Genomic DNA, 11,335 nt, shown 5'->3' on the forward strand with positions numbered 1-11,335 from the left:
CCCCCCCCCCCCCCCCCCGGCGCCCCTCTGGGTTTTCACAAATGGATCATATTTCCTGGAGAATATAAGCCCTCTTTTTTTTTTTTTTATTGTGGTTGGCAAATGTTACATTAATTTCAGGCGTACAACAGTGACTCCACAAGTGTATACATTACGCTGTGCTCACAAGCACAGCTACCATGTGTCGCCATACAGTGCTGTCACAATACCACTGTCTATCTTCCCTAGGCTGCGCCTTTTAGTCCCTGACTTCCTCGCTTCGGAACTAGAAGCCTGGATCTCCCACTCCCTTTCCCCCGTTTGGCCCTTCCCGCCCATCCCCTCCTCTCTGGCAACCAGCAGTTTGTGCTCTGCATTTCTGGGTCTGTTTCCGTAAGTCCTCCGTTTTTCATGGCTTTACTCCAGCCCTAAGATTTGCTCCTGTGCCTCTGTCCCTGTCCTTCCCTCTGGCGGCGGCACTATCACTTGCTGCTGTTAGTCCCTGGCCAGGCCGTGCCCGGGCTGCCCACCTCCCAGCGGAGCCCAACACTCCAGAGCTGTCACCATACATCACGCGCCCTGCCACTGCAGATGGTCCACCGCGCCCCTGCTAGGCTGAGTAATTCGCCAGCAGGCGGCGGGAGCTCCGTTCTCTCTTTGGCCGGGCCTGGCACGTGACCCGCAGGCCGCCTGAGAAGCGGCGACTAGAGAGGGGGAGGGCGGAACAGTGCGCCTGCGCGAGCCCGCCGGCTCGCCCGCTCGCCGTAGGGTCGGGAGGCGGGGCCTCGCCCCGCCCCGCGCGTCTGGCGTCAGTCCCATCCGCTTCGCAAGCCGCGGCGGGCTTCTTTCCCAGGGCTTCTGACTGGTCGGGCGGCGGCGGGGCCGGACTTCCCGCGGCGGGGCGGGCATGCGCGCTGCGTCGGCCGCGCCCCGGCGCGGGTGGGAGGGAGCCCGCGGACGCTCCCACGGGGGCGCCCAGCTGCGCGCTCCTCCCTCCCTGGGCCCGCCCCTAGGGACCCGGACCGCCTTCTGCCCTCCGCGCCCTGCGTCCCCGGCGGCGAGTAGACGCTGGGCGGCACCCAGGCGGTCGGATTTCCTGGGCGGAGGTGGGGGCCGCGGCGGGGGCGGGGAGGGGAGAGGGGAAGCCGCAGGCCCGAGTGGCCCTTGGGGCCCAGCACTTCCCGCGTCTCTGCAGCGCCCGCCTCTGGGAGGGGCCGCCTCTGTGCCGGCTTGCCGAGCAGAGCTGAGGCTGGAAGGCCGAGGGTGGGAAAGCCCGCCCCCTCCCCCCCCCCGCCCCGCCTTACCTCCTCGCTGTGTGCCTGGGGGTGGGCTCCGGAGACGACTCCCCAAGCGATGAACCTGTACACAGACCGGGTGCACAACCTTGACCCTTGAAGCCCCCAAACTTTTTTTTTTTTTTAAGTTTATTTATCTTGAGAGAGAGCTTGAGCAAGCATGAGTTGGGGAAGGGGAAGAGAGGGAGAGAAGGAGAATCCCAGGTCGGCTTCACACCGTCAGCTGGAAGCCGAGGCGTGGCTTGAACTCACCAACCCGGGGATCATGACCTGAGCCGAAACCAAGAGTCTGACGCCCAATTGACAGAGCCACCTGGGCACCCCAAAATTATTTTTCTCATTCTTTTAGTAATCTCTACGCCCAACGTGGGGCTTGAACTCACTACCCTGAGGTCACGAGTTGCATGCTCTTCCGACTGAGCCAGCCAGGCGCCCCTCTGAAGCCGGCATTCTATTTTTTTTATTAAAAATTTTTTTTTAATGTTTATTTTTGAGAGGGAGAGAGAGAGAGACAGAATATGAACAGGGGAGGGGCAGAGAGAGGGAGACGCAGAATCCTAAGCAGGCTCCAGGCTCTGAGTTGCCGGCACAGAGTCTGATGTGGGGCTCCAACTCACAGACCATAAGATCATGACCTAAGCTGAAGTCAGACACTCAGCTGACTGAGCCACCCAGGCACCCTTGTTTTTATTTATTTTTGAGACAGAAAGTACGAGCTGGGGAGGGCCAGAGAGAGAGAGAGAGGGAGAGGGAGACAGGAACTGGAGCGCACTCCACACTGATAGCTGAGAGCCCGATGTGGCGCTCGAACTCCCGCGTGGTGAGATCATGACTGTAGCCAAAGTCAGAGGCTCAGCCGACTGCACCACCCAGGTGCCCCTGAAACCCCCATTCTTACACTTCTGGAAAGCAGGCTTGTAGGAAAATAGGGGCCTCCCAGCATCTTCATATGGGACCTTCACTGCCTGATTCATGCCCTTGTGTATTCTCGCTGTGACGTGGATAGCTCTAACAGTCTCCCCATTGATCTCATCTCCTTCTGGTCCATCTATTTGAAAGTAGGGGCTGAAGCCAGTTCACAGCAGTTTCCTGTGGGCTTGAGCTCCGTGCATGGCTCTGCTGCGTGGGTGAGGGACATTGAGGGACCAGTCAGGGCTCAGATGGAGCGTAGGGGGCGAGGTGTGTTGGGGTTAGCTGATGAGGGCATGGGTCCCTGACACAGGAGCAGGTTTGGGGGCGGGAGTGCCCGTGCATGCCTCTGGACGGGGCTCACCTGCCTTGTAGGAGGACTCAAACAGTGGTACTGCTGAGACCGGCTGCTGGGAGCCCAGGTCCTGGCCTGCTGGTGTCTGGCCGGCTCCCGGGGCTTCTGACCCCAGGCCCCATGGACACGTGGTGTCTTAGAGAAGGGCCTGGGTACTGGGCGGGAGTTGGGGTGGGTGGGCAGGGAGCTGAGGAGGTATGTTTTCCCCTTCTGGGCAAAAGAACTGCTCATAGTTTAAAGGCGGGAAGTACCTGAACAGCCTTCCCTTCCTCCCAGAGCTGTAGGTCGAGGTCATGTGTGCCCACATTTGCACACAGCCTGACTTTGACATCCATGCACACACATGCGTGCCCGGACTCCTTGCCCTGGTGCCTACAGGCCTGCCTCCCTGGGCACAAGTCTGGAGCCTCACTGCCTCGCCCCTCTCCCACCATCTTTACCCCGGGGATCTCCCTCCCACCCAACTGGAGACCGTTGTCTACTCCGGTTTGTCAACTGCCACCTGCACCCTGCCTTCCCAATTTACTGGAGAAACTCTGTTGCCCTTGGGCTTCCAGTTGGTAGAGAGGGGTAGAGGGAAACTCCAGCACTCCCGGAGAAGGGAGGCCCCAAGATTTGCCCTCAGGCTTGCTAAGGCCTTGCTCTGAGGGGGGAAGAGGAGGGCTGAACCCCGCCAGCCCCAAGCCTAAAACAGGGCAGGTGCAAGCTGGGGTGGGGGACGCACAAGAGTGTCTTCCGGCAGCAGGAAGTGGTAGGAAGTGGTAACTACCTATGGGGAAATGAGGCTTGTTCCTCCCTACGGGGTTGAGCAGAAGGGGAACCTTAGCCAAACCCTGCTCTCCTCAAAACAAGGGGGGCGGGGGCCCGAGGGAACAATGGCCGAGGTTCTGTTCTCTGGCGCTGACTTTCCTTCCCCACCCACCCTGGGAACTTCCCACCAGCCTCTCCGGGCATGCACTTATCTCTCAGGGCTGGCAGTGGAGATGGGTAGGTCCCATCTGATGTCCTGGCAGTCTGGGGGAAGCAGGTGACCCAGGGGCGTCCAGGGCCCGGAGCAGCCACGGTAGCGCTGCCCACCGGCATTGAAGGCCGCGGGGCCGTGCTGTGAAGGGTGTGGTTGGGCCGCGGTGAGCAGACAGCTTCTGGGGGCTGCCAGCTTCCTGGAACGTTGAGGCCCTCACACTGGCCCTGGCTGCCTGGCAGCTGAGCATTGGGCACGGGCAGCCCAGGTGTGTGCCCAGCGCTCAGCACGAGGGGGCAGCAAGGTCCAGCCATAGCGGGACCCTGCCAGGCAGGAACCCCTCGCGGGTGGCGCCAGGCAGGGGAGGGGGGCGCCCCGCCCGGAGGGGGGCGCCCCGCCCCGGGAGCCGTGGGGGGGTGGGCGGGGCGGGGCGGAGCCAGAGCAGGGTGCTGGCTGTAGAGCCCCAGGTCCCGGCGCCCGGCCTCTCGCGGCCGCGTGGGAGCAGCGGGGCTCGACGGCGCGGCCGCCCGGAAGCCATGGCCGCGCATGGGAAGCTGCGCCGGGAGCGGGGGCCGCAGGCCGAGTATGAGGCGCAAGTCAAAGGTGAGAGGGCGCTGGGCGCTGCCGCCCCGGTTCCCTTGCGGAGACCCGGAAAAGTCCCGCCGCTGGCCCAGGGCCCGCTGCTCCGCTCCCCGCCCCCCCCCCAGCCCCCCGCGACCTCCGGAGGGGGTTGAGGGAGGGAGCCCGAGCCTCTTGCCCGCCTCTCCGCCTCCCCTTGGCCTCAACCGCGGGCTGTTCCCCCTTCCTTCTTCCCCCCCCTTCCTTTGGTCGCTCTGCCCTCCTTGGGTCCCCCTGCACCTCACCCAAGGAGCCCGAGGAGGGAAGGGGGCCCCCTTGAAAGTGGCATTCTAGCCACAGTGAAATCGAACACCTCAGTTTTGCTGGGGAGGCCGAGGTAAGGGAGTCTGCGTGCCTAGGTGGCTGGAGTAGTGATGGCTTTGCCTTGAAACCAGTTTTTGGCCCTCTGGTGGGCACCGAGGTGGCTGAGAGTTGAGGGTCGCTGTCTGAGGATGAAACCGGCACTTAGAGATACAGCGGGGCCAGCTTCGAAGACTTCTGGGGGTAGACCTCCTTGGGTTCTGAGAAACACTTTGTGCAAATCTCATGCAAATCAGCTTTGCAAATTTGCTGTCGGTCTTACTCAGGGCACCGTGACTCTTGCGAAGGAAAGCAGGTAGCATCCAAGTGCCAACAGTTGGGGCCCTAAAATTTCCCCGTGTCTTCAGATGTGTGACCCTCCATATAGGACTCTCAATCGCTCTGTTTTCCCGACGAAGGAAACCGAACCTCAGGGAGAAGTGCCTTGCACACGGTCACGGTTCCTCCGAGGGACACGGAGATGACCTTTGAAATTCTTTCCAACCCAGAGATGCAGGTTCCACCATAATTAACCAATGCGAGCAGTTTCCGCCAAAGTGTGCCTGGGTCCTCCCCTCTGGTAGCTCCTGCTGCCCGGAGCCAACTTGAGGTGACTTTGCAGGGCGTGCCAGCTCTGCAGGTGGAGAGAATGACCCCCCAACCCGTTTCCCCAAAACGTCAGGAGGCTGCAGGGCTTTGGAAACTCTTCAGTCAGCAAATATGGGTCAGTTAATTCACACTGAAAAATTGGGAATTGGAGCAAGGCCTCCAGTGACTTTAGCTTGTAAGCCCACCCTCCCCCCCAAAAAACTTTTTACCAAGCTGGGAAAAAAAAAAAACAAAACAGGATCACTGTCTTGACACCCTAAATTGTGAAAGGTCAGCACAGTCGTGGTTTCGGTCAGCAGAAGTGAGACCGTATGCCTTGCTCACAGGAAGTGCTGGTGGGGCCTGAGGCTCAGCTCTGCAATTCAGGCCTATGTGGATTCCACCCTTCCTTTCCACAGCTGTTTTGCACGCAGCTTTTCTGTCCCAGGCCCGGGGAATACAGCGCTGAGCAAAAGGGAACCAGTCCCTGCCCTCAGACAGCAAACGTCCTCTAACACGATTAGGTTCCAGAATGATGCTGGCCACTCTAAAAGGGGAGAGCGCAGAGGTGGATGAAGGGGGTGGGAGGAGGGCCAGAGCTAGATTGGGAGGAGGTCGGGAAAGGGTTGATGATGGGTGCATTTGAGCTGAGATCTGAGAACTGGAGAGTGCCGGCCGAGGCGGGGGACTGGGCACCAGCTCGCCGCGTTCAGGTGATGCTCAGTCTACTCGACACAGCCAGCGTATCTAACCGAGGCACGGCTGCCCTGAAGAAAAAATGAAACCGGCTGGCGTGCTGTTTTGTTCAGCACTGTTCGGTTGTAATTGGTCTCCAGGGACCCGGTGCTCTGGGAGGGCGGGGCAGACACCAGAGGAAGGTGAGGTGAGTGGGGACATTTCAGATCTTTCTTGGAATGAAATGAGATTCACTTTGATCTCAAAAACGTTGCCCTGATTCAGTGACGAATCCCCAGATTGCAGGTGGCACAGGGCCCGCTCCCCCTGGCGCCTGGAGCGGAGAGCCAGCCGCTGGAGCCCGGCCTCAGAGGGTGTGAGCGGATTGGGTCACTCAGCCCTGCCCTGCTCTGCAGCGGCTTTCCTGTCAGGAAGCACCCCTCACCATCTGACTTCGGCTCAGGTCACGATCTCTTGGTTCATGGGTTCGAGCCCCGCGTCGGGCTCTGTGCCGACAGCTCGGAGCCTGGAGCCTGCTTCGGACTCTGGGTCTCCCTCTCTCTCTGCTCCTTCCCTGCTCGTTCTCTCTCTCTCTCAAATAAATAAAAATTAAAAAAAAAAAAAAAGAAAGAAAGAAAGACACCTTCTCTAAAGGGAGAGCAGACAAGGAGATGGGGATGCCGGCAAGCGGTACCCACGGAGGCGGCGCCACACCCACGGCCCCTGGGAAGTGACTGGCAGGACACAAATGCAAGGACAGGCGCTGAGCGGTTTGCAGGGCAGTTTCTTCAGTGGACATGGGCCCCTGCTGCTTCTCACCTCCTCCCTCACCTGCTCCCTGGTCTGAGGCCTCGCTGTCTTCTGCCTAGCGCGGCTCTGGAGCTGCCACCGGAGCTGGGCACTTTCTCTCTGCCACCAGAGAGGTGACCTGACCTCTGCCTGGCCTCCCCATGGCAGCCCAGGGGGGAGCCGGACCGTGGTGCTCGGCTGCTGTGTCTCCTCTCTCTCTCGGTGACTGGCTGGAAGTCCTTCCCTGACCACGGGCCCTGTGCCATCTGCGTGTGCCCACGGCTTGCTCCAGCCACACTGGTTCCAACGGCCCACGCCCCCTGTGTGACCTCCTTCAGCTCCTGGCCCCCCTCTAGAAGGACCCCTTCCCGCCCTCACCTCCAGCTCTGCTCTCACCTTGCTGGGTTTGCCTCCTCAGCACCCCGTGCTCCTGGACGTTCTAGTATGTGTGTGGCCCCTTGTGATCTGCACCCCCTTTCCCATCCTGGCTTTGTGAGGGCAAGCACTTGGTCAGCCCTCTGTCACACTGTCTCCGCGTCTGGAACATGCCTGGCACAGACTGGGTATGTAATCAACATTCTGTGGAATGGAGAAATCGATTAATGTCCCTCCCTGGGCACACGGACGGAGATAAATAAGTGGGCGACCCTTTTGCCCGAAGCCCGGGCCGGGACTTGTGACCCGGGAGCCCCCATGCCCACCTGGGCGCCCGGTGGGTGGCAGAAGGTGTTTGTAGCAGGTTAAGTGTGTCATTCAGGCGGTTCTTTGCTTTCGTGGGGAGAGCAGTGTTGCCAAATCAAGCCCGCGATAAGGTGTCAAAAGCCAGCGGTGTGGGGGCCCTGGGCGTGGTGCCTCTGCCAGGAGGTGGGGGTGGGGTACCCTGTGGGTGGGTGCCGGGGGTGGAAACTGGAGACCGAAAGCAGGCCAACTCCCTCAGTCCCTTTCCCTTGTCAGCCCCAGCCAGCTTGCTCTGGCCATTGGCCCCGCCGAGGGGGCTGCCCTTTCCCCGTGGGGGGCCAAGGGCACGCTTCCCGGCCACTGAGGCCACTGGTGGCCACAAGTTCGCCGCAGGTTCGGCAGAGCGCCACGGCAGCCTTGCCCCTGCGCGGCCGCCACCCTGCCTGGGGTCCTGGGCTCCCGAAGGGCAGGAAGTGGCAGGACACACAGCTCAGGGGCTTTCCAGGAACCACGGAGTGACGAGAAGCCCAGTTGAAAGGCACCTGGCTAGGGACAGGGCCAGATGGCACTGGGGCAGCTCTGGGTTCCCACCGTCGTGACAGGTTCCCACCACCCCGATCGGCCCCGCGGCCCGTCTGCCCGCAACAGCCTTCCTGTTCTTCAACTGCTTGGGCCTGGCCGGTTCCCTTTAGCCTTAGCCCAGAGGCCCCTTCCCCCTCCCCACCCCGGACTGCCCTGAGCCCAGCGTGCCCCCCCCCCCGGGGGGCCAGTGTCCTTCCCCTCCTCCGTCTGGGGGGCAACCACGGCGCGGGGGGTGGGGGGGAGGCGCTCAGGCCGTGGCCGGGCCTGAGCCACGGTCCCTCGCAGAGATGCGCTGGCAGCTGAGCGAGCAGCTGCGCTGCCTGGAGCTGCAGGGCGAGCTGCGGCGGGACCTGCTGCAGGAGCTGGCCGAGTTCATGCGGCGGCGCGCCGAGGTGGAGCTGGAGTACTCCCGGGGCCTGGACAAACTGGCCGAGCGCTTCTCCAGCCGAGGCGGCCGCCTGGGGGGCGGCGGCCGGGAGCACCAAAGCTTCCGGTGGGTACTCGCGGGGTGGGGTGGCCACAGTAGAGCCCGAAGCCCGCCTCCCCCGCTCCCGGTCTGAGTGCCCCTCTGCCCCAGGAAGGAGCCGTCCCTGCTGTCGCCCCTGCACTGCTGGGCCGTGTTGCTGCAGCATACGCGGCAGCAGAGCCGGGAGAGCGCCACCCTCAGCGAGGTGCTGGCCGGGCCCCTGGCCCAGCGCCTGAGTCACATCGCAGAGGATGTGGGGCGCTTGGTCAAGAAGGTAAGGCTTTCGCCCCGGGCGGCTCGCGGCAAGGGAGGTGTGGACGGCCTCAGGGTCTAGGCAGGGCGGGGCCAGGTGGGCGCCAGGCCCAGGGAGCCTGGTGGAGCCTTGAGTCTTGAGTGCTGCTGTCAGCACCACCCGCCGCCACCCCCCCCCCCGCCCCCGGGTCTGCAGCTGCTGTGCGGGGGCAGTGCTGTGGTCACACTCTCGTCCTCAGACCAAGGATCTGGAGCAGCAGCTGCAGGAGGAGCTCCTGGAGGTGGTGTCGGAGCTTCAGACGGTGAGGACAGGGCAGGGCCCACCCCCCGGCGCAGGGAAGCCATCATATCACACCTCCCCGCGCCGGGCTCAAGGATCAGAGGATCGGGAGCCCGGGACAGACCTGGGGCTTGGGGACTGCGAGCACAGCCCTCTCTCTCTGCTTTGGGCACAGGGTGGTTAGGCTGAGCGCTCTCGTGGGATTGGCTACCTCCCGGGTCTGAATCCCAGATGGCCCGGGGCGGGGGGCGGGGGAGGGGGGGGAGGACGGGGCGGCCTGGCTGTGGCCGTGGCCTTCAGCAGGGCGGCTTGGCCTCGCTCCTCCCCGCAGGCCAAGAAGACGTACCACGTGTACCACATGGAGAGCGTCAATGCTGAGGCCAAGCTCCGGGAGGCTGAGCGGCAAGAGGAGAAGCGGGCGGGCCGCACCGCCGCCACCGCCGCCGCGGCCACCAATGAGGCGGGCCCTGTCCGCAAGAGCTCCCTCAAGAAGGGAGGGCGGCTGGTGGAAAAGGTGGGCCTGGAGGGCGCCCGTCTTCGAAGGCTCCGGTTCTGGCCTTTGTCCCTGCGAGTCCCTGGCCCTCACTGGGGCCTGCCGGGAGGTGGTGCGTGGATGGGGAACGTCGGGCTGGGGAGAGGACAGCCACGGAGCTCCGGTCAGCTCTCCTGGCCTTGGACGGCTCCTCAAGCTGGGATGGTAGACACGGGGGCAGGAGAACAGTCTGCCCCGTGCCCCCAGCTCTCCCCTACCCAGCTGGAGTCAAGAGAGCTTTGGTGCTCCCGAGGCTGTCCGCCCACCCAGCCACCCGGCCTCGCACGGTGCCAGAAGGTTGCAGAGGGGCGAGAGGACGCGTGGCATGGGTGATTGGCCAGCGTGCGGGGAGAGAGGGTTTGAGGTGGCCCCTGAAAGGATGGGGAGGCCCCGAGCCAGGAGAAGCCGAGGCGCACCTGGGGTTGCGGGCCCGAGTTCATGCGTCGCAGGGTGGGGCAGGGGAGGACACTGCGACTTCTGGGCCGTTCGTTTGAGGGCCCTGTGGGACATCAGGGGCAGAGGTCCGCACGCAGACGGGGTGTGGAGGTGGAGATCCCAGGGAAGGCCTGAGATGGGGGCCGGCTGGCCGAGTAGGTGACCCTGGTGTACTTGTGCGGTCTTGAGCAGCGTCAGGCCAAGTTCTTGGAGCATAAAGTCAAGTGCACGAAGGCTCGCAACGAGTACCTGCTCAGCCTGGCCAGCGTCAATGCTGCCGTCAGCAACTACTACTTGCACGACGTCTTGGATCTCATGGATGTGAGTGCCAGGCGGGCAGGCTGCGCCCGGTGCCCCGTGCCCCGGGGGCCCACCCTGAGCCGCGTTCTGGCTTCCTCCCCAGTGCTGTGACACAGGATTCCACTTAGCCCTGGGCCAGGTGCTCCGGAGCTACACGGCTGCCGAGACCCGCACCCAGGCCTCCCAGATGCAGGGTCTCGGCAGCCTGGAAGAGGCGGTGGAGGCCCTAGATCCTCCAGGGGACAAGGCCAAGGTTCTGGAGGTGCACGCAGTCGCCTTCTGTCCCCCGCTGCGCTTCGACTACCAGCCCCACGAGGGAGATGAGGTGAGGGTCACGGCGCCTGCCCCTCATGTGCCAAGCAGCGAGGCAAAGGGCTCTGTGCTCTCTGGTCTCTGTTGTCACAGTGGTCCAGTCAAATGAGTTCCACTTGGCTGGGGAGTCGCAACTCCTGCACGCAGCTGATTGCTCAGCCCTCATTCAATGTCCTCGAGGCAAACGAGGCTCCCTGTAAGTTTGGCCACTTGCGTTTGAAGCGAGCAAACTTGTGCCGCTCACTTCTGCAGTTCAGCCAATGAACGCACACGTCCCCACCAGGACAAACACAGCAAAAAGATCACCAGGTTGACGCAGGTACTAGGCGGGTATATGGCTGTCCATATACTCCTCTTCCAAATGTTCTGCATGCTTTGACATTTTGTAATTCAAGGTTGAGGGGAAATGAACCAAAGCAGCGGTAGAATATAGCTAGCGTCTTTTCATTGGTCTCTGAGCTATTTTTTCCTCTACCAGTTTATCCTGGAGGGCACTGAATGGCCTGGGGTTACACGGAGCTGTTAGCTTTTTACTCTGTATTTTGACCCGAGTCACAGTTGAAAAAGTCAAATGTTACTCAAGGCTTACGATGCCACATAGCAGTTCTCTGACTCACCCTTTCTGTTCCCGATTCCACTCCCCAGAAACAGCCACCTCCCAGTGTTCTGGCTCTTGCTTCTGGGGCTGCCCTCCCTGTGTTCAACTTCACAGCAGCCTGCTAGTTGCTTTTCTACCGACTTCCTCCCAGGGCCGGCTAGTGCTCAGCCCCGCCACCCTCTCCTCACCCTCTGCCCTCCTCCGCCTCCCACCCCCCGCCCCCGCGGGCAATCTGTGACTCTGCTTGTCTGAAAATGCCTGGATTCTATCCTTGAAATCGATTGGTAGTTTAGCTGGATATAGAATTCAGAGTTGAAAATAATTTTTCCCTTAGACTGGTAAGGGCATCGCTCTAGGATTTCAGTGCTTAGGTGAGAAACCCAATGCCATTCTGATTTCTGATACTTGTGTGTGACCTGCAAGTTTTCTCC

At 62.1% G+C, this 11,335-nt stretch overlaps 1 protein-coding gene across 2 annotated transcripts in view; it reads left to right on the plus strand.

The window, feature by feature from the left end:
- Nucleotides 1-3,955: 3,955 nt before the first annotated feature.
- The window catches only part of ARHGAP4 (Rho GTPase activating protein 4), a 16,084-nt gene continuing 8,704 nt past the window's right edge, over nt 3,956-11,335 (plus strand). For both annotated transcript variants that reach the window (XM_040467497.1, XM_040467498.1), the window contains exons 1-7: nt 3,956-4,102; nt 8,015-8,222; nt 8,307-8,469; nt 8,687-8,749; nt 9,059-9,241; nt 9,887-10,015; nt 10,098-10,319. In XM_040467497.1, the coding sequence (XP_040323431.1) occupies nt 4,036-4,102; nt 8,015-8,222; nt 8,307-8,469; nt 8,687-8,749; nt 9,059-9,241; nt 9,887-10,015; nt 10,098-10,319 (1,035 nt within the window). In that variant the 5' untranslated portion in view covers nt 3,956-4,035. The remainder of the gene's footprint in view (nt 4,103-8,014; nt 8,223-8,306; nt 8,470-8,686; nt 8,750-9,058; nt 9,242-9,886; nt 10,016-10,097; nt 10,320-11,335) is intronic.

Source organism: Herpailurus yagouaroundi, unplaced genomic scaffold (genome assembly GCF_014898765.1).
Source record: "Herpailurus yagouaroundi ecotype Mexico unplaced genomic scaffold, PumYag 67493, whole genome shotgun sequence".
NCBI lineage: Eukaryota > Metazoa > Chordata > Mammalia > Carnivora > Felidae > Herpailurus > Herpailurus yagouaroundi.